Here is a 22,190-nt window from a genome sequence, read left to right as displayed (position 1 = left end):
TAGAGAGAGCATGAGAGGGGGGAGGGTCAGAGGGAGAAGCAGACTCCCCGCTGAGCAGGGAGCCCGATGCGGGACTCGATCCTGGGACTCCAGGATCATGACCTGAGCCGAAGGCAGTCGCTTAACCAACTGAGCCACCCAGGCGCCCATCTTTTCTGTTATTCTTATCCACTGGAAAATCATGTTTACTATATATTATTCCTTAATCAACTGGAATTGTTTTCAATCATTAATACACGTTCACCATCTTTTCAGCTTTAATCTATCCTTCTATCTTTCAATTAAGTTTATATTTAAGTAAGGAAGGCATACTCTTCATTATTTAAAAAAATAGTGAGGATTTATCCCCAAATAATTTATTATCTTTCTTCAGAATATAACACTTTTGTGTGTATAACAGCAGACCACAACTTTGTCTTGATTTAACATTTAGTAAATTTTCTGACAGAGCTAAATTAAAAATTATACCATAAATATTATACTAAAATTAAAAGTCCTGCAAAGAAATGGCATGACAAATTGACCAGTCCTGAAAGTTTTTTTTAGTAACAATATTCTTAAAATACCTTGGTCTTTGGGCTGAAACAATGACTGTCAGGTGAGAAGATGATAAACATACTATATTGACCCTGATTCCTAAAGAGTGGGACTCTCATTATCATACCCTGAGAACAGCTCTGCTCTCTACAGGGAAATCTAGGAATCAGAAATGATCCTTCACTGAGAAAAGAAGAAAAAACCACAAAGAAAAAATGTCACCCATCTGCTTATATTCTGTAATCCAATAAAGGCGACACATTTAAAACTCCCAATGATTCGACTTTCTTAATCACTGAAGGTTTTAAACTATGAATGACTGTAACCCCAGCACCTCATACAATGAATGAGTTAGTATGCTCTTATTCTGCTTATACCCTCTGACTTCAAAATACATTTTAGAAAGGAGTCAGAAAAGATCAACAACATCTGGAAAACATTTAGGGGGCAGACTATTTTGAATGAGGGCTTTGCAAAAAAGTACATTATTAGGCAGCTATTTAAATAGTCTATGGACTTATCAGTTAGCTACATCTAGCTTGCTCTGTCCTTTGTTTTGTTTTGTTTTAAATATTTTATTTATTTATCTGAGAGACAGTGAGAGAGAGAGAGAGAGCTACAAGTAGGAGGGAGGGGTGGAAGGAGAAGTGCTCCCCGCTGAGCAGGGAGCCCAATGCAGGGCTTGATATCAGGACCCTGGGATCATGACCTGAGCTGAAGGTAGATCTTAACCGACTGAGCCACCCAGGCGTCCCTGCTCTGTCCTTTGTGAAATGATGGTGGAGGACAGGGAAGGAGGGATCAGACATTTAAAAGTTTAAATAACTGCAAAGCATATAATTTGCAGTGGACTACAGTATCAACATTTTAACATTGTTGCTATTGTTGTTATTATCCGAATGTTCCTTATAAACCATCTGTTCTTGCTTTATGAATAAAAACTCTTCTTTCATCTCTGAGGAAACCAATAGGGTTTTGGGGGAGAGGGACATCTCTGCTCCTTGTATTGTGTTTGTTTATTCCTAGTTGCCTTTTTATTTATTTTTTGAAGATTTTATATGTTTATTTGAGGGAGAGAGAGCATGAGAAGTGGGGAGCAGAGGGACAGAGAGAGGAGAGAGAGAAGCAGACTCCCCACTGAGCAGGGAGCCCGATGTGGGGCTCTATCCCAGGACCCTGAGCTGAAGGGAGACACTTAAAACCAACTGAGTCACCCAAGCGCCCTGCTAGTTGCCTTTTAAACTCCCATTTGTTTTGGTCTCTGTCACTGGCATCCGAAACTTTAACACTTGATGTTCGATGATCCAGAGATAATGTCTTACCCAGACTAAGTGAAGGTGCAACAAACTGTCTGAAAGGTTTGAGTGTACAGAGGGCTTCTTGTTTTTGAACTTTCCTGTACAGTGATCTAGGTGGAATCTCTGATGTCGCTACCTCTGGGTTTTTCCCCCTTGGCTGGTGAGTTTCTTCAGAGAAGACTCTCCAAATCTCCTGCCTGAAGGGGAAGGTTTGACTGCCAGCATTCTGGTAATCACTGAAAAGAGAGTGCTGGGAAACTCTCCATTCATCCTTCAGGAAGTAGTCACTCAGTCCCCCTGTTTCTGGTAAAATATCTATGTCCATGTCCCCAGTCCAGACATAACTGGTTTTCCTCTCTCCAGAGAATAAAAGTCTACTGCCAGGGAAGGGATGAGGCAGTCACCCAGTGACACAGAGCAGGAGACAGGATTCAGAGAAGATGATCAGATATGCTTTCTCACTTACGTGCCTTCCCTCTTCTGAAGATACCTGGCACTGCTGATTCCTGAGACTTTTCAGGAATCCGTGGTATAAATCAGGCTGGTTTTCATTTCCCCATTGCCAACTAGGGATTTAGCTTTTTTAGGTGTATTAAGTCCATTACCACTTCTCCATTTACTTTCTGGCTTTCAAAATGTTGTTTTTGTTTCCTTCCTCTTTGTTGTCTCCATCCTTATAAGTTCATGCTTAAAAAAATTCCTTGATTATAGTTTTAGTGGAGTTTCAAGAGACAGCAAAAATCTGTCACCTTATCTGAAAACCCACATCTGCCAAAGCCTTTGGAAACTAAAGATGTGTCAGTATATTAAACCAGCTGCGTGTTATTGTCTTATTAAGAGCAGAAAGGAAAAAGAAAAAAAAAAGAACAGAAAGGAAAAATAGGAACTGTATCTTCTTTGGTTAAAGCTGGTAATAAAACAACTCTTGCTAGAAGGCTTAAAATTTATGACTAATACTTTTTTAGTTATTAAATCTAGGATAAACTGATAGGATGATCTGCATTCATAACCAGGTACACTCGTTACATAGTTAGTTACCTGAAAATGTAAGCCAAGTATTTCAGAGTACACAGATGTCAAGGTTATGCTTACAGAACTCAGACTGTAAAGCAATGGGAACATATTGCCTCTTCACTATTCCCCAGACTACAGAACTACTCTATTTTGATAATGTTCTCTCTATGGTTACTTCTTGTCTTTATCAATACTGGCACTTCACTACCCCATCACAATTTCTAATACTGTTCTTTGTTGCCTCTGTTTATAGCAAAAGCCTTTCCCCTTTGTTATTCTTTTATTACTCTTTGACTATTTTCCCTTTCCTTGATATTTCTTTCTTTATTTTATAAGATTTTACTTAATTATTTGATAGAGCATGAGCAGGGGTAGGAGCAGAGGGAAAAACAGACTCCTCGCTGAGCAGGGAGCCCGACGCAGGACTTGATCCCAGGACCCCGGGATCATGACCTGAGCAGAAGGCAGACATGTAACCAACTGAGCCACCCAGGCGCTCCGAGAAGTCTTCTTTTAAAAGGTGACATTTGAATAGAGACATAAGAGAGAAGCTCTATGGATATCTGTGGACTAAGTATCCCAAAGAGAAAAAGAGCAAGTACAAAAGCTATAAAGAGGGAGCAGGCTTGGCTTGCTGAATAAACAACGAAGAGACTGGTGGGATGGGAGCAGAATAAGCTTTTTTTTCTATCAACGTTTACTATTTTTGCCATGGTTTACTCTCTACAAGAGTTTAATATACCTTTCAGATTTGAAGAGATTCAGATTCTACCTTATATGAAAGGCTGAGATTGTTTTAAGTCTAGTGGATAAGTGGGACTGTTACTGAATAGGTAATCATTTGCTGCAATAAGCATTTTGGCTGAACACAGGCTTGTAAACACTCTAAATTACAGATATATTGCCCAGTTTGGAGACAGAGAGGGTGATAGTTCAATGGGAAGATGTAAGAGCCAGATCTGATTTTGAGTCCTGGTCCTATGCTTACTTGCTCTAAGTGATCTTGAGTCAGAGAGCTCTCTATATGTCAGTACATAGATACACTTTTATTCTAATTTTAAAATGTAAAAGCATAGTGAATATGGGGAAAGTATAATGGCTTGGGAGTCAGATTCTGAGTTAAACACCTTTGCTGCTGCTTATTAAATGTGCAGCCTTAGATAGTCATTTAAAAGCCTGAGTTTCCTTATCTGTAAAAGCAAATAAAAATATGTACTTTATAAAAGCATTATAAAGATTAAATGACATAATGACCTATGCATGTGAAAGCCATTTGTATACTATAAAATGTAAATTTAAGACACATACATATTTTTAAACTACCCACAGAGCTTCCAAACTTGTATTTTACTCATTTAAAATTTTTCATCTAAGTGCTTTCAAAATTTATTAAGTTTTATCTTTTGATTTATCTCTTCATTTGTACTTAAGAGTTGCATGCAAAATTTATCCTCCCAGTTGGTTCCCTATTTTGACTGATGATAAATTGTATTCAAATAACCTTTGATCTTTTAAATTACATAGCAAAATTCAATGGATATGAACAACTCAGCTTGAAATCCTCAAAAAGGATCAAAATGCAGATTTTCATTTAACTTTATTTCACTCAGATGACCATTTTGTAATAATAAATATGGGTACATGGAGAAAATAATTTGAAAGGATAACTTAACAATCATTTTGTACACTTCAGTAACTGTTAATGACTTCTCAGTAGGGGTTTTTTTGTTTTTTTTTGTTGTTGTTGTTGTTTTTTTTTGGCCTGTTTTGTTTTCTGAACCTTCACTGACAAATGACTGCATGCTAAACATAAATTTGCAGTCAGGTATTTGCTATCAAATACTTGATACACGTTCTTGAAGACTGTACTAGAGAGATACTATTTTATTTCTTAGTATCATATTGTTAGCCATTAGTTAAAAGTGTCCATTTGTTACTAGACAGTAATTTAAAAAGCAACCCAAAAGAGTATTAGCTAAAATCTTTAAAATACCATCAGTGGTCTTCAAAAATATTTTACAAGAGATTTAACAGAATGGAACTTACTCCATGCCCTGCGCAGTCTGCCGTGCAATATCTATAAGCTTGATCATCTCGAATTTGGTCTCGATGATGTGGAGATGGTGATATAAGCTGGAGCCCTCACACCACTGGGTAACAATAGCTAGTTGGGGCTTTGTTGAATAGCCCATGAAGAGTAGGATATTCACATGTCGAGTTTTCCTATAAAAGGAAAAATGTCAGTAAGTAGTAAAGTTTGATAAACTTCAGCAAATCTTTAACAAGTGGGCCAAAGCAGACTAATTATCAGTAAGATATTGTTAGAAAAAAGTATTTTAAAAAAGACAGTGGAGGGGCGCCTGGGTAGCTCAGTCGGTTAAGCATTCGACTCTTGGTTTTGGCTCAGGTCATGATCTCAGGGTGGTGAGAGGGAGCTCCACCTCCTGCTCTATGCTCAGTGGGCTCGTCGCTCAGCGGGAGTCTGCCTGAGATTCTTTCCCTCTGCCCTTCCTCCCACTCACGTGTGCGCACGCTCTAAAATAAATAAATAAATCTTAAAAAAAAAAGACAACGGAAGGATAAATTTAGAAATGACTGTAGGAACTGTCTAGTCTAATATCCTACCCCTTTCAGAAAGGTCTTAAATTTTAATATACCTCACAGATGGGCAACTGGAGGTTGCTTAATTACCTTCAATTATGTGAAGTTCATCACTGAGATTGTAGCTTATTTCCCCCACTCCCTTTTTTTTTTGTTTCTTAAGTGGTTCTAGTCTTACAAAGTTCTTTGAGGTTGAGAAAAAATCATTTCCCTACAACTTCCACCACTGGCTTTCCTGTTCTGCTCTCTGGAATAAAACAGAGTAAGTTTGTACCCTCTTGAACATAATGGCCTTCAATGGATCCAAATATCCTCAGTTTTGTTGACTGTTTTTCCCCTAAAAGTTATAGTACCAGAATACTGTCTAAGTTGTCCTTGCCTGGATATACTCTAGTTTGTTAATGTTCCTCAAGTTCCAGGGCTTGATACAATCTTTAAACATGTTCTGGTAAGTTTAGAATTTTGAGAGTATTATTTTGCTAAGTGGTGATACGATTTCCCATGATCAGAATACTGTATTTCTATTAATTCACTCTAGGATTAATTTTTCCATCAGTTATACCACATAATATTGTACACCACTTGAAGAATATAGTTAAAGACAAAATATACTCAGACAAGCTCCGTTTTATCCACTTTTAGTAAAACTGTAAAGCCACCAGCAGCTGTCACTGGAAAACAGAAGATGAAGATAACTTCTCTGGAAAACAGTAATTCACACATGCTCACCTGAGTACTCCTACTTCATTTTTGAAGGCCTGTAACTGCTGAGGTGTGGGTGCTGTCACATTCAACATTTTCACTGCCACATCACCTAAAAAAGAATTGTTATTCCAAATGTCATTCCAATTTTTTAAACTTAAAAAATATAAAAAAAACTGTTGGGTATTTTCACTAATTACCATGACCTTAAATCCATATCATTATTAAACTGCATATAAATGTTCTAAGGATAAAAACTAAGTGAACAATGATACTCCTATATTAGTATTTCAAAATATCAATCCAAAAAAATAGCCAATGTTGTTTTTCCCCTGGAAATTTAGTTTAACCAATTAAGTACCCACAGTATTTTCCTGGTTATTTAACAATATTAAACTAGATGCTTTTATTAACTGAATGTTGAAACTACCAATGACAGGCCCAGTGAAGCTTGGCTAAAAGAGAAAACTGCAAAATTTCCTTATCAGAGTACTTAACATGTTTTTCAAATCCACAGATCACCTTCTTTTGCTTAGGAAAATTATTTAAATTGTAACTTAAAAAAACACAATTTCATGTGAAACAGGTAGAACTCTTACACACTGTGGTACAACAACTTGAAAGACTTCTGGTAGCATCTACTAAAACTGAACATATGTATAGCCAGTGGTCCCACAATTCTTTCTTAGGTATATACCCAGCAAAATGGAACATATGTTCACCAAACATGTACTAAGAATATTCACAGCAGCAGTATTCATAATAGCCCCAAACTGGAAACGATTCAAATGCTCATCATACAGTAGAGATCGAAAAAGAAATCATGGTATAGTCACACAATGAATACTACACAGAGAATGACCTACAACCACACACAATAATAATTGTACTTTTTTGCAGATATATTATACTTTGATGTAATTATTGATTTTTCCTGATTATCAAAGTAATATAGTAAAAAACATTTTGAGAACATAAAATCACTTATAATCTGTCACTCAGATATGGTCATTGTTAACATACTGATAAACATCCTATTAGGCTTTTATATGTATGCAATGTGAATATTTATGAATACATATGAAAAGATAACCTAAAAAGATATATACTAAAATATTGATGGTCATTTTTAATTTTGTTATATATTTATTTCTAGGTAGTATCATAATATGAAGTATTACACATGCTGCTTTGTAAAATTCAATATACTACAGACAGCTTTCTGTATCAACAAATATAGATCTATCACACTCTTTCATGTCTATAGAATCATATATGGAGATTATCAATTTATCCTGTCCTCTATTAATGAACAGGTAAGTTTATTTCCAGTTTCCATTAAGTCTCTAATGAATATCCTTGCACACACATCTGTTTGTTTCTGTCCAATTAGTTGTAGTTCTACAAATGGAATTGTTAGCTCAATATACATATTGACAAAGTGCCCTCCAGAAAATTTGTAACAATTTATTTTTCTACAAGCAGTGTTACAATCACAGTTATCAACATGGTCAATTAAAAAAAAAAATCTGTCCACTTGAGAAGCACATAATGATTTCTAGGTTTTGATTTTGCAATTCTTTGATAACTAATGAGGCTAAACATTTTAATATGTTTATTGGCTATTTCCTCCTTTGGTAAGTACACTTTCAATGTTTACTTGTGGTTTATAATACAAAGAAAATCAGCAAAAAGACTTCTAAAAGAAAAAAAAAATCTCGGGGTATATATGCTCTCCCTCTAGGAGGAAATTATCTTTAAACATTATTACTCTAATGGTAAGAGTCCTGGTTGCTATGAATCCAGTTTTTATTTCCCATAATTTTTGTTAGAAACCCTTTGGTGGGTTCTTGAATCTGATCAAAATAGCTTAACGATGCAAACAGTAAATATTCCCTTTGACATTTTTCTCTAGAAGTTGTTAAACATGTCCTGTTTTAATTTGTGTGTCACTGTATTACATACATACCATGCCACTTTCCCTTGTAGACTGTCCCAAATGACCCAGATCCAATTCTCTGTCCCACTGTGATCTGCCCATCAGGAATCTCCCAATCATCACTTGAATCCCGTCTACCAAGGGTTTTCTTGGTAAAATTTGTGCAAAAGTCATGCCAAAGCAAACAAAAAAGAGAGCAAAAATCAGTGTGTGGGAATGCTTTAAGCAAAAAACTACCAGCTCTTATATTTATTTCATTAAGGGAATTCTGTGTCACATACTGACGTATCATACACCACTATATATCATACCATCTAAAAGGTGACATTACATTTAGCTATGACTTGTAAAACAAAAGAACTTAGAGGAAAAAAGATATCATATATTCTCACCATTCGATTCCTATCTTCTGAGGATGAAGATGATTTCCTTTCCCGCTGAGGTCCTGGAGATTTCTGTAATGCTTTTACATTAGTGAGTGAGCCAGGCAATGAAGCAGGGGGGGTGGCAGACAAACCTGTGGTTGATCCTAAGTTAGTGAAATGAAAAATATATCTATTAAAGGAGGATCAAGTATATTAATTTATTGGGGGCAGAGGGTGGGGAGAGATTTAGACTTCTTTTAAAAATGCAGCGTATCTTTAAATATACACCTTTTGGAAATGACAGGCCAAAAAAAAGTCTCATTTGGTGATTTGCATTATAATTTCTTTTAGTTTTCTGGCCAATTTAATGACTTTTAAAACATCTGATTACAGATACAAACTCTGCTTATTGGTACAGAGTGCAGAAGAAAAATAATCCTTCTAAAGTAAGAGATCAATACTGAAACAATACTCTGAAGTTTTTGTTTCTTTGATAAAAAGAAGTAAAATCAATTTAAAAACACCCTTGTTAACTATGTTACCTCAACAGCCAATCAATATAAAAACAGATGGAAACTCCCAAAAGGAAATATATTATAATAATGGCCTTAATGTTAAGAATATCTGGCTCTATCATTTAGCCACTAAAACTTTAAAAATCCTATACTATTTAACTCTTAAATAGTTAGAAATATTGGTCAGTTCATTGGTTCCTGGATTCCTATTCTACTAAACAAAGATTATTTGTTACCTGTATAACAAAGTTAATGTAAACAAAGCCAAGCAGGTTTCTCAAGATTTTCTGAAAAATCGCTACCCATACAGAGTCAGAGCAAAGTAAGTGGTATGGCCTCTTGGCCAATTTACTACAAATGGAAATATCCTATCAACCAAGTGAGCCCAATGGGTACACTGTAAGTAGACTCAGTTGGCAGGGCCACATCCTTTTCCAAATGCTGACTAAGCAAAAATCCCAAGTTTATCTACCTGGTTTAGAGGGATTCAGGCCAATGACTCTTAGTAGGGCCTGAGTATAGCTAAGTAGAACTGAGATGTCCAATAATATCTGCATATACATAACAAAAAGATCTCCAGAGAATCTTTTTTTTTTTAAAGAAGATTATTATTTGGGGATAGGCAGGTGTCACTATCTTTCAAAGAGTAAGGATACCAATGACTATATTTCAATGTTAAAACTATAGAATTTTATCATCACTGCATCACACATGTCATCATGTAGAATTTCCATGATCTTACATGCAATTTTCTAAGAGAAAATGGCATCTGCAATGTCTTTAACTAGAGCATAATCCATTTCCATTGATAACTTTCAACATCCTAAAGCCTTAACTGCTTGCTCAGGCCTCATAATCCTGATCTACTGAGGATGGCACTGTACTACTTATTTCAGTCACACTACTCAGCACTGTAGGACCTCTAGCCCATTCTACGGATTTTATGAGAAACAGTTGGGCTGAGAGAGCAAAAATCTGAAACACCACCACTACATTCAGAATAAATAACAGACACTAGCAAAAGCCAGTAAATGTAATTCTTTAAAAATATCTATAGCAAGATATTTGTCTGAATTTTGACTTAAATCTTTGAAAATCAGTTTAACTACTAATTAAAGGCAAGATGAAATGGAAGAGTGAAATTATACTGTTAGCTTTCCCCCTCATATTAGGGCATAAGTGAGAGTGTCAACCCTCAAATTTTCTAAAGTATGCTAAAATATCCCAAATATATTACAGACCTTTTTTAATGCTCCCTACCTTTGATATAAGATGTACATGTCCTACATTTTAAAAAAGAACCCTGCTATTACAGAAATAAAGCCAAAAGTCTAGCAAAATCTCGTAACTGGGATTTCCATTTTTACTTTTTTAAAAACCACACAAATTGATAACAAATATTAATAGTCATAAAGGCTACTGATTAAATAGATTAAAATAAAAGTAATTCAGACTGAAGAACACTCCCGCCCCAACATACATTATTTATTGCCACCCACTGAGTTTAAGAAGTTATCAAGGCCAAAAAGTAATATAACAAAAACAAGATGGACATCTCAGCTCAGAATTTTCTTGCTTTTAAAAATTTACGACAGCATACAGAAAGCTTGTGGTAGTGAGTATGTGTGAGAAGCACATTCAGAGCATTCCAGCCAGGCCAAGCAGAAATTTAGTACTGAAAACTCTCACACTTACAAACACACGCTGTGAGGGTGAGGCACAAACAGAATCTGTAGTTTATATTTAGTTTGCTTTGGGTGAAAACAAGAAAGAAGAGCCCAACTACCTCTGAACACTGGGCCAGGCTCAAAATCAAACACTATTTCACTGGGGACAGAATGTAGGAGGGGACTGGGAGTCCGGGATTGGCATTTCCGAAGACAGCGCATCAGCTGGTTCAAAGGGGCTGTTAGAAGAGAAAGAGAGGGGCAGGCAAACACAGGAAGACAGACACACAGAAGAAATGAAAGAAGTCATGGGAATAAATGAGCTGAAGCCTGCTGTACAAAATAATTCTGGATGTCTAAAAAATTCTGCTTGTTTTCATAAAATCCCAATGACTTTTTATAAAGTGACTCATAGGACAAGAAATGCCATTTGATTTTTGGTACTAGGCAGGCAGTTTTTATGACTAAGTCAACTCTGTGATGCTAACATGATGGCAACATTTAAATGCTGGATGTACTGGGCAAAATTATCAAAAGCCACTGTTATTAAGACATATGAAAGTCAAACTGGCAGCAACATTAATTGGCGGGTTCACGGAATAACAAATGGAAAAAAACCACAACTTTTTAAACTACAGGCTAAAGTGAACACTAAATCCAGTATATAAGGCAGGGTTATCATTGTGGCAGGTTCACAGGTATACAGAAACATAACAAAAGATGGTTTATACAATGTTTATTCAATATAAAATATCTTTAAGTCTGGGCTTAGATATTTTGAAGATAAAGCAGGTCACAGTGAAGAGACTCTCAACAAGATAAACAGGTTCTGCAGGTCTTCCTTATTAGACAGAAGACAGCTGAAAAAGCAAGCATGGAGGGCCACCTGGAAGAAATCTTCAAGATAGTTTCAAATACCATTTTTGGGAAAACATATAGGGGTAAAATCTTACTTTAAAAGTACTTTCTTAAGCAATGTTTTATGTCCCCAATTTTCACAGAGTGCTAGAGTGAATATCTGATGAAAATTCTATAAGGAATCTCAACTCAATTTCTCATTTACTTACTTTATTCACTGGACTAATAAGAGGACAATATGATTTCTATTAGGGTCTATTCTATACAATGTGCATTCCAAATCCTTCTAGAAAGCTGAAGAGAAGAGGCTGACAATTCTAACAAACTGAGAAGTTGTGACAGGCAATCTAAGGGATTCTTCCTAAGAATGATTTAGGAAAATCAAGTTTTAACTGATTCTAAGCTCAACTGTTAACAATTAGTGGTATTAGTGGAGGCTCCCAAAGGAAATTTAGCGTCTTGAGTTTTGGAGATGGTTAGAAATCAGTAAAGTGGGTAAAATAGTTGAGGCTCTCTCTTTGATGATTTTAAAATTGTGGATAGTACATTTAAGACTCCCTTTTATGTTCTCTCTTTTTCTCTACTCATCTTATAAATCAGTTAAAATTTTATTAGATATAAATGATAAATAATAAAGAAAAGCAAAAAATATTTGGGGCTTTCTCTACACATTTTTCTCTGTGTCTGTGTTTAATGAAAGAAGCAAATATAAAGGAGACAAGCAGCAAAGCAGTTGCATTTTTCTCTGAGTTTGTTTTTTTGTTTTTTTAATGGAAATCACTACTTACCTCCGTCACTACGAAACCCTTGGTCTCTAATCAAGTCCTACAAATAAACAGTAATGGATATTTATTCAAAGCATATGGTAAGAAAGTAATAACAACACTCAACTTTTCACTAACCATTAACAGAAAGGTAAATTCAAAATAATACCTATCTTAATAATGACTTCACAAAACAGAAAGAATATGAAATTAGCTGGTCAACATGATAAAATAAACATTTGGAAGCACTTCCAACCTAACCCTATAATGAAGGGATTATTAGTCCTGATCAAATGCTGAAATCCATTTCAGGCCATTCAAAACCAATGGCTGTGTCACTTCTTAAAAAAAAATTCTACCGGCACATGTTAAGAGCCATAAAATGTTCATACCCTTTGATCCTGTAATTCCACTTCTGGGAATTTTTCCTAAGGAAATAATTCAGAAGAAAAAATGATATGCACAAGGATGTCCAGTGCAGCATTATCCATCATACTAAAAAAATCAGAAATAATTATTTCCCTATTATAGACATACTAACATTTGGGTTGAGTAAATTATGGTGCATCAATTTAATAAGTATTATGCAGCTACTGAAATAATTATGAAGCTTATATTGTGAAACATGTTTATAATGATAAAAAATAAAATTAAATGTACATTGATTACAATTATAAAAATACAGATGTATAAGGAAACATGAGAAGGGAAAAAATCAAAATGGCTCAAACAAGGGTTTTGTTAAAATCTGTCCTTATGATTAAAACATAGCTTTTTACAACAGATAATATTGGGGATGGGGAGGGACAAGTCTACTGGCAATGCAATGCAATTTGGACCTTCGTAGGTAGAACTTAGTTTTTTACCCAGTTTAACTTAAATATGAGGGATTGAATGGCCCCAAATGTCTCTAAACAGGCTCGAAGGCTCTTTGCAAACAGGCAGCTTTTTGTTTATAGGTTAAGACCTAGAGTAAATTCCACAGATGCATTTCTATCATGTTCAATGTATTATATAAAGCCTTCAACATCTTCTACAGAATAACCAACAAATACTTATATATCTGGCAAACAAGGTGCTAGGGTATTAGGGGTTGTGTGGCTACCAATAAATATAAAATCCTGGTGGTGTCACTAACTTTCTGTGTTCTTGAGAGCTTGTAATCTAAGTGGAAGAAAGACATACAAACATGGAAATTAAATAATATAAGAATAATAGCTTAAGAAAACAAAAGAGGTGCCAAAGATGCTTAGTTAACCGCCAAATAAACAGTATGGGTGAAAGATTCTTTTTTTTCTTTTTTTAAGATTTTATTTATTTATTTGACAGACAGAGAGTACAAGCAGGGGGGAGTGGTAGGCAGAGGGAGAGGGAGAAGCAGGCTTCCCGCACAGCGGGGAGCCCGACACAGGGCTAGATCCCAGGACCCTGGGATCATGACCTGAGCCCAAGGCAGACGCTTAACCGACTGACCCACCCAGGTGCCCCAGGTGAAAAGATTCTTAGTGCTACACAAGTTCAAAGAATAAGTAACTATAAGACCTGATCACTGGTGAAGTATTTCAAGAGATGAGCTATGAGTTGGGGTCTGAGGGATAGAGAGAAATGTAGGGGCGCGGGAAGCAGAGGACCTGCTGGACAGAAAGAACAAGACAAAGGCAGAAAGGCCACATCCCTTTCCTTTTTGCTGCACCAGCCTTGTGACTCCCCATAACCAGGGATCAGCCAATTTTGCCTTTTTCCACTCTTACTGCACCATAAACTTCTACTTTTCAATCTGTTCTTAAAGCAACTTAACAACCTTTTTATTTGTTCTAGGTTAAAGAGGATGTTCTATTATTCCAATACTGGCTATTTCAAACTCTTTCTCATGTCCTGTAGTTCCTTTCTTACTTATTATTTTTTCCCTTTAGCATGATAGAGAAAACAGAAGCCGTCAGAGAACATTCTGTTCTGCCCCTATATTTACGAATATTTGCACAGTAATGTTAGCTATAATTTCTGAATTCTTACTATGTGCAAGGCACAATAAGAATTTTCAATCCACTGTAAGAGGCAGACACTTCTAGCTTCAAGGTTAAGTCATTTGCCCAAGATCATACAGCCTGTAAAGAGCTGCAGAGCTCTAGCTATGTCCATCTTTAATTCCTTATAGCCTCTGAGGAACTTGGTTTCCACATCATAGGAACTTTACTGTATCAATTATTCCCTATTTTGTTATTTTCAACTCTCTCTTCACTTGCTTCTTTCCCTCAAGTTACAAATATGCGTAAGACTCTCACATTAAAAACAACTGTCCCTCAACCCTGCTTTAATCTATAGCCCCTGTTCCTTTACAGCCAAGCTTCTCAAAACTCACACTTAACTCACATCTTCACCTGCCTTGCTCTCCTCCACCAACCCTCTAAAACAGTTCTCAATGAAGTCAAAATGACAAAATGACATAGTCCAATAGTCATTTTCAGTCCTTATCACATTTGAGTCTCATTGGCAACTGACATCAACTACTTCAGCATTCTTGAAGTCCCTTTGGCTTCTGCAACACTACCTTCTCTTACTTATCTGAAGTTAGACTTAGGAAGAGCAGTCCACAAAAGAGACACAAAACGACAGTCTCTGCCTGGACCTCAAATGTTAATAATATTCAATGGGGCTGCATATTCTACCCTACATTCTACCCTATATTCTACATATACTCTTTGAGTAATACATTTACACTCATGGTTTTAACTGACAAATATGCTAATTACTCCAAAATCTGTATCTCTACTCAAGGTCCTTATATTTAACTGCTACTGGTTTTTTTTTTTTTTTTTAAGGTTTTATTTGTTTATTTGACAGAGAGAGAGACAGTGAGAGAGGGAATACAGCACGGGGAGTGGGGGAGGGAGAAGCAGGCTTCCCGCTGAGCAGGGAGCCCGATGCGGGGCTCGATCCCAGGACCCTGGGATCATGACCTGAGCCGAAGGTAGACGCTTAACGACTGAGCCACCCAGGCGCCCCTGCTACTGGACTTCTAAACCAGTAAAGTCCCTCAGACATCTTAATGTCAAAATGTTCAAAATAATAGTTACCATTTTCATTTCTACAAGTCCTGTTCTTCCTTTGGTATTTCCTATCCTAATGAATGGAATGAATACGGTCTATTCACCCAAGCCAGAGAAATGTGGGCATTATCTTCTACCTCTCATCTCTTTCAACCCTTTCTTCTACTACTTTACAGAAGAGTGGTTAAGCATAAGCAGGAAAAAGCAGGTTTTATACCCCATTTCAATCATTTATCAGTGATGAGATCTTGGGAAGTTTCTTAACCTCCCCAAATCTAATTTTCTCAACAGTAAAATAAGAATAAAAATAGTACTTAACCCAAGAGTGTTTATGGGGACAGAGTGAGAAAATTTATGTAAAGCTCTTAGTACAGTACTTGCCATAGGGTAAGCATTCATAAACAGTAGGCATTTTCAATATCATTCCTAACAATCTTGCCTACAAATCTCTCATGAATTCAAGATTCTTCCAGAATATAGAGCTGAGCACTTTCTCTCCCACTCAAAATTTTTCAAACTCTCTACTACCAACTCCTACAGAGACCTTAAAGTAAGACACAATGCCTTTCAGTATGGACTCTACCTACCTAGTTTTGTCTTCTACCATTCCCTACCCTTCTCCCGAGTCCTAAACTCCTACAATATCAACTATTAATTACATCCCATGCAAAGGTACTTCCATACTTTTGCACATACTGTTTCCTTAACAAATGTCCTTTCTTCTTAAAACCCCCAATGAGTGTCCTTAAATCAACTCCTACGCATTCACCTTTTACAATGTGGATTAAATGTTATCCTTTCTCTGTTAAATATTCCTATATACAACAATGTAGAGTTTATTACCCTCTTCTATAAACTACCACTATATATTTTTAATGTCTATTTATTTATGTGTCTGATTCATCCATTAGACTCTGATCTCTTTGAGGTCAAAGGCCGTGTTCTAATTCAACCTTAATTCCCAGTTCTGTCATAGTGCCTATCCCAGAACCAATATTGCCAAGTATGTCAAAAACAAGTCAAAACAACCTTGTTTACTAGAATAATAAATGATAAATAATGACTGGAGCTGAATGAAATGACGGAAATTGAATGAAAATATTATTATCTTAAAATCAGTGTGAAGTCAATGAAAGTTGTGGAACAAGGAAACAGATGATAGAGGTGTAAAAAAGTCTAGAGGGAAATAGTCTAAAAGGATGTTAGTATTGAAAAATGGCTACAATTTTGAACATAATGTGAATAGACCTAACTTACAAGATTTAATTTCTTATTTCACAATCTCATTATTCCCATATTTCCCTCTCCTACTTTTTTCTTCCTTTGTATTCAGGTCTAGCTAGATAAAGGAAGACCTTATTAGTTGAGGAAAATTGATATTAGTAAAAGGCCACTTAAAATGAATCCAATAAAAACAGAGAAAAAATTTCAAAGTAAAAAGTGGGAACAAAGTCCAGAATTTAGAAATTTATCTTGAAAAATGAAATTAAAATTTATAATAAAGTTTTTCTTTTACATTTAACAAAAATTTTTTTTCAAGATTTTATTTATTTGACAGAGAGAGACATAGTGAGAGAGGGAACACAAGCAGGGGGAGTGGGAGAGGGAGAAGCAGGCTTCCCGCTGAGCAGGGAGCCCGATGCGGGGCTCGATCCCAGGACCTGGGATCATGACCTGAACCAAAGGCTGACACTTAACGACTGAGCCACCCAGGCGCCCCATAAATTTTGTTTTTTTAAGATGTATTTATTTATTTGAGAGGGGGGTTGGGGGGAAAGGAAGAGGGAGAGAGAGAATCCTGAAGCAGACTCCACGCTGAGCCTGATGCGATGTAGGGCTTGATCCCAGGACGCTGAGATCATGACCTGAGCTGAAATCAAGAGTTGGCCACCAAACTGACTGAGCCACGCAGGTGCCCCAATAAATTTTAAGTTATAATTTCAATATGCTAATTCTTAGAACATAGAAATCAAGTTGTTTTTTTTTTTTTGGTCAATACAGAAGTTTTGATAGAACAAACTGAAATCCTCAATTTCATATTCATCTTTTATATCACAGGCATAATCATTTTTATAAAAATTGTAGGGGCATCTGGGTGACTCAGTCAATTAAACAGCTGACTCTTGGTTTTGGCTCAGGTTATGATCACAGGGTCCTGAGATGGAGCCCTCCCTATGTTGGGCTCTGCGCTCAGCAGGGCAATCTGCTTGAGGGTTCTCTCCCTCTGCCTCTGCGCCTTCACCTGCTCATGCTCTCTCTCTTTCTCTAAAATAAATAAATAAATCTTTATAAAAATTTTAGAGGGCTTCATCAATTCCCTCAAGGGCCTCTATCAATCCTTTGATACTTAAATTATTTTCATTTGAAGAACCTATTATATTGTCATCTTTATGTTTCTTTTCTATTATTAACTGGACTAATTTAATTCTACTGTATTCCTTATTTCTCAATGGCTTTTTTTTTTTTTTTTTTCCAGCAGCAAAGTGCTTGATAAAAAGTATATTGTAGAGGGTAATACACAAAAGTTGGGGTAAGAAGAGGGAAGAAAAATGGGTCAGCAGGATGGGCGAAGGCCTCAAAGGAAATACGGCGTCGTAGTTCTGGGAGGAATAACACGTTCTGAATCTGGAACTGCCCAGAATAACTTTGGTTCTCTTGTATTTACATCTTTGAAGACCATGATCGAAGCAATATTTCCACAACGATAGCAGTAATTAGGAGCAGACCATACTGTTACCAGCTTCTCATCAAACATAAATTTATAGCCTTCGTGCACTAGTTGGTGTGCTCTGCAGATGAGTTTTAAGTTGTTGATATGAACAAACTCATTTGTGACCTTTGCGCCAAAAAGCCAACCTGCTCCTCGGGGACTGATTGCCCAAGTATCCACATCTTCAGGATCTGACCAAACCAGATCACAAAATGCTCCTTTATGAGGAATTTCCTGGTTCCGCTCAATGGTTCGAATCTGATCCAGTGTTTTGATATCAGGAGATAAACCACCATGAACACACAAAATCTGCTCATCTATTAAAGCTGCTACTGTGAGCATGTCAAAAACTTTGGTACAGTATCTCCAGGCATTAGCATTTCCATATTTGGTTTGGCACTCATCATAAAATCCATACACTTGTGTTATCTGTCTACTCTGATTTCCTCGCAAAAGTGTAATACGATCAGGCCATTTAGCCTTTAGTGCAAGAAGGTAAGTGAAGGTCTCCAAACTATAGTAACCTCTGTCTACAAAATCACCCATAAATATGTAGTTTGTGTCAGGAACCTGACCTCCAGTTCTGAATAGTTCACAAAGGTCATAAAACTGTCCGTGTATGTCTCCACACACTGTTACTGGTGTCGATACTGGCTGGACATTTGACTCTTCTAAGAGGAGGTCACAAACATAGTCACATAGCCGCTTCAGGTCGTTCTCCGGTAGGTACTTGCACAGCCGCGCAATCTCCACATACTTGTCCAAGTCTAGGGGCGCCATTTTAGAAATAACAAGCCCCGACGGCTTCGGCGGCGGCTCTAGTAGCGGCGGCGGCAGCGGCGGAGACCGAAGCCTTCTCAATGGCTTTTTGTAATTTCAGTAGTTCTCCAAAGTCCTTTTTCACGGTCTTCATAAAAGCCTTAAAATCTTTCCTTTTTTTTTTTTGCCAGATTTGCAATCAATTTGCATTATGTTTTCATTGAAATGTTGGATAATGATGTAAGGGGATTGGAATGCAAACTGGTATTAGATGGGGAGGAATGTTTGTGTGGGTACTAATATTAAAGTAGTTTGTTAATAAGTGAATATTTTCCTGTTAGGACAATTTTTGCTTCTCTACTCAACCTTGTAACTCTGAGGACTCACATAAGGAATGCCTGTAAAATAAGAACAATTCCTATCTTCTAACATACAAGTAACCACCTCACTAATTCTAGTACCCTGTTTACTTGGGGAAACAGTTTTAACTTCTTTTTTATTTTTATTATTTATTTATTTTTAACTTCCTTTTTAAATATAATTACTTTCCCCAAGGCAAACAAGCTTGGTGGGTTTTCTGTTTTGTTGCTTATTACAGAGATTAAGGATAACCTATATTCTTTTTTTTTTTTTAAAGATTTTATTTATTTGACAGAGAGAGACACAGCGAGAGAGGGAACACAAGCAGGGAGAGCGGGAGAGGGAGAAGCAGGCTTCCTGCGGAGCAGGGAGCCTGATGCAGGGCTCGATCTCAGGACCCAGGACCCGTGAGCCGAAGGCAGACGCTTAACAACTGAGCCACCCAGGCGCCCCAAGGATAACCTATATTCTTCATATGAAAGCACAAATTCTGGGAGAAGTGACACCTAATTCTAAGATCGGGATCCCCAGCCCACCACAGCTCAGGTAGCAAGAGCACCTTATTCTCTTCTGTTACTCAATTACTGAATTATTCTGTAAATAAAGTTTTATGGAAATAAAGCCACACCCATTTGTTTATAATGTATTATATCTGGATGCTTTCACACTACAATGACAAAGTTCAACAGTTGTCATTAGAGATCATATGACCCATAAGCCTAAAATATTTACTATCTGGCCCTTTAAGAAAACATTTGTTGATCCCTGGTCTATAATATGGAAAATTTCCTGTTTCATCTTCTAACCCTTTTACTGAAACAAGTATTTTTTGATGACCAATTATGTATTTAGTTCTAAGATAGGTGCCAAGTGAACTAATATTAGGAATGGTTTCTGCTGCCAAGAAGATCTAATTGAAGAAGCATCACTAAGGTATATAATTAAGTTACAGTGCGCAAGATAAACCGGAAAAGTAAAAACATCAAGAGTGACCAGCTAGAGGGTGGCTAAAATAATTGAAGATATGGGATTACAGTATATGATGATTACACAAGAGAAGATACATCTTTAAAAATGAATGATTAGAACTTAGGGAAAAACTTTACAAAAAAAGAATATGCAAAAATTCATGATATATAGAGAGATGGAATACAATGTTACAGTCAAAAAAATAAGGAAGGTAAAAGGTAGTTTTGAATGTCTTGTACATAAAGTAATGATTAGTTCTTAACGGTTATTTAACTCAAAGTTGTACTTTTAGAAATTTAGATAAAGATTTCAAATTGATCTAAATAGAAAATTTGTAGTTGTATTTCTATTTTCTTTACCATAAAATGGCCAAGGGATTATCTGTTAAACAAATGAAGATAAGACTTTTGCAGAAACAATGTCGTAAGGAAAAAAATCAGAACAACTCCATAATTTGGCACCAGTTAAGTATTTAATACCATCAGAGAAGATGACAAGGCTTTTCTGATCAGTAATTGAAGAAAAGTCTACCACTAATAATAACTGACGTGCATTTCTGATCTATATTATAAGCATTTTAGCACAAAAATAAAGAAATACACTCGATTTTTTTTAGTTCTAACAATGCTGGATTACTTACATCAATATTGACAGGTTCTATTGTGTTTATATGCACATTTGGAGCTGATGAGGACCGGTCTCGTTGTCCAAATTGATTTCGATGATCTTCATCTGCTGGTCGGAAAGGCTGTGGAATTGGAATGGATTTTGAAGGAGACGGACTGGTGAGAATTTGGGGCCTGGAAAAATCAAGTCATTGAAAGATAAGATTCAGAGCAACTTTATAGACATAATAACATAAAAAAATGGATGATATAAAGATTTCCTTGTAAAGCATTAAAAACCCAGCAGTAATTGTTTAAAAAACTAACACATGCCTACAGCCAATACCGACAAAGCTGCTTTTGCTCAAGCAGACCCTCCAGGGACTATCAATGGTAAATGACTCTTATCCAAAAAACTCCAGGGAAATCTACAAATGGCTAGAAATTACCTGTGGTTAGTCAGCTGAAGAAACTCCCTAAAGTTACACAAAAATCTCTAGATACTAGAGACTGACTGAATAATATCTGCTATTTTTTTCTACCTTTGTCATTTCTTGATAGCCAAAGTTACTAAAATGAGATTTTTATGGAAAGTATTAGGAAATTATGAATATTTTGGAAAATACACCTGTGGATTTCAGGGCCTGAAAGATATATCTGTTGCTTTACATAGCATTGAATTAAAATCTTGAATAATAGCGAAAGACCATTTGCAAATCCAAAAGATGACCCCTTATAGTGTTCTCTCATATTTTAAATTTTTTATCATGTCCAATAATTGAGCAACAAAAGGGAATCATATGTTAAGCATTAAAGCAAATCTTTTTAAAAACTGCTTTTTTATGAGATCATCAAAATAGGTGACAGAATGATTTTCATACTGTAGATCTCTCACTGCCCTGAAATGAACCTGGCACTCACAGAGCACACTAAAGTTTTGCGAATAGATTGTAAACATCAGTGAGGAGTTTAGGTCCCTCAGAAAGGATATCCAAGGGAACTGGGAAGGGAGTATCATATGATAGAGGAGGTATGGTTGTCTCAGTGAGCTCCACCAAGACCAAAGAATGACACAGTGCTAACAGCCTCTCTACAGAGACTGATTATCATTCCACCCCATTTTATGCAAACTCTGTAATAATCTGCATTATTTAGTAGTTATTAAGACATAGCCAGAAAGACAATGTGGAGGAATACAAAGACATTTTGTGAGGGGACAGGGTTTAGAAAGGAATGGGAAGAAAATATAGTACAAAAGGAGTAGACAGGGGTTTGAAGGGCCAAAGAAGCCAAATAGTGACAAAAAGTTTGTTTTTGTTTTTTTTTTTAAAGGTTCTGAATAAAGCATGTTAAAATCTGAACCACACCAGTTTATAGTTTGACCCTCTGAAGCATGCTCTTAAGGGTAGGGAAAGACATTTTGAGCTTATCTGTTCATATTAATGGAGTCCACTTAGAACTGAAATAAAAATAATAAAAT

At 36.3% G+C, this 22,190-nt stretch overlaps 1 protein-coding gene and 1 pseudogene across 4 annotated transcripts in view; both read right to left on the bottom strand.

Moving 5' to 3' along the window:
- The window catches only part of BRAF (B-Raf proto-oncogene, serine/threonine kinase), a 172,453-nt gene that overhangs the window by 31,745 nt on the left and 118,518 nt on the right, over positions 1-22,190 (bottom strand). For 2 of the 4 annotated variants that reach the window (XM_081799989.1, XM_081799990.1), the window contains 6 exons: positions 20,746-20,905; positions 12,285-12,321; positions 8,484-8,620; positions 8,122-8,239; positions 6,180-6,264; positions 4,896-5,072 (listed from right to left, as the gene is read on the bottom strand). In XM_081799989.1, the coding sequence (XP_081656115.1) occupies positions 4,896-5,072; positions 6,180-6,264; positions 8,122-8,239; positions 8,484-8,620; positions 12,285-12,321; positions 20,746-20,905 (714 nt within the window). Of the gene's footprint in view, positions 1-4,895; positions 5,073-6,179; positions 6,265-8,121; positions 8,240-8,483; positions 8,621-10,757; positions 10,878-12,284; positions 12,322-12,652; positions 12,689-20,745; positions 20,906-22,190 lie in introns of all 4 variants that reach the window. The other 2 variants (XM_081799992.1, XM_081799991.1) reach the window with 2 other exon arrangements.
- LOC145716461 (serine/threonine-protein phosphatase 6 catalytic subunit pseudogene) lies at positions 17,787-18,853 on the bottom strand (annotated as a pseudogene).

This window comes from Leptonychotes weddellii, chromosome 12, assembly GCF_054177405.1.
Source record: "Leptonychotes weddellii isolate Sample4059 chromosome 12, ASM5417740v2, whole genome shotgun sequence".
Lineage (NCBI taxonomy): Eukaryota > Metazoa > Chordata > Mammalia > Carnivora > Phocidae > Leptonychotes > Leptonychotes weddellii.
This window is presented reverse-complemented; position numbering and strand designations above follow the sequence as displayed.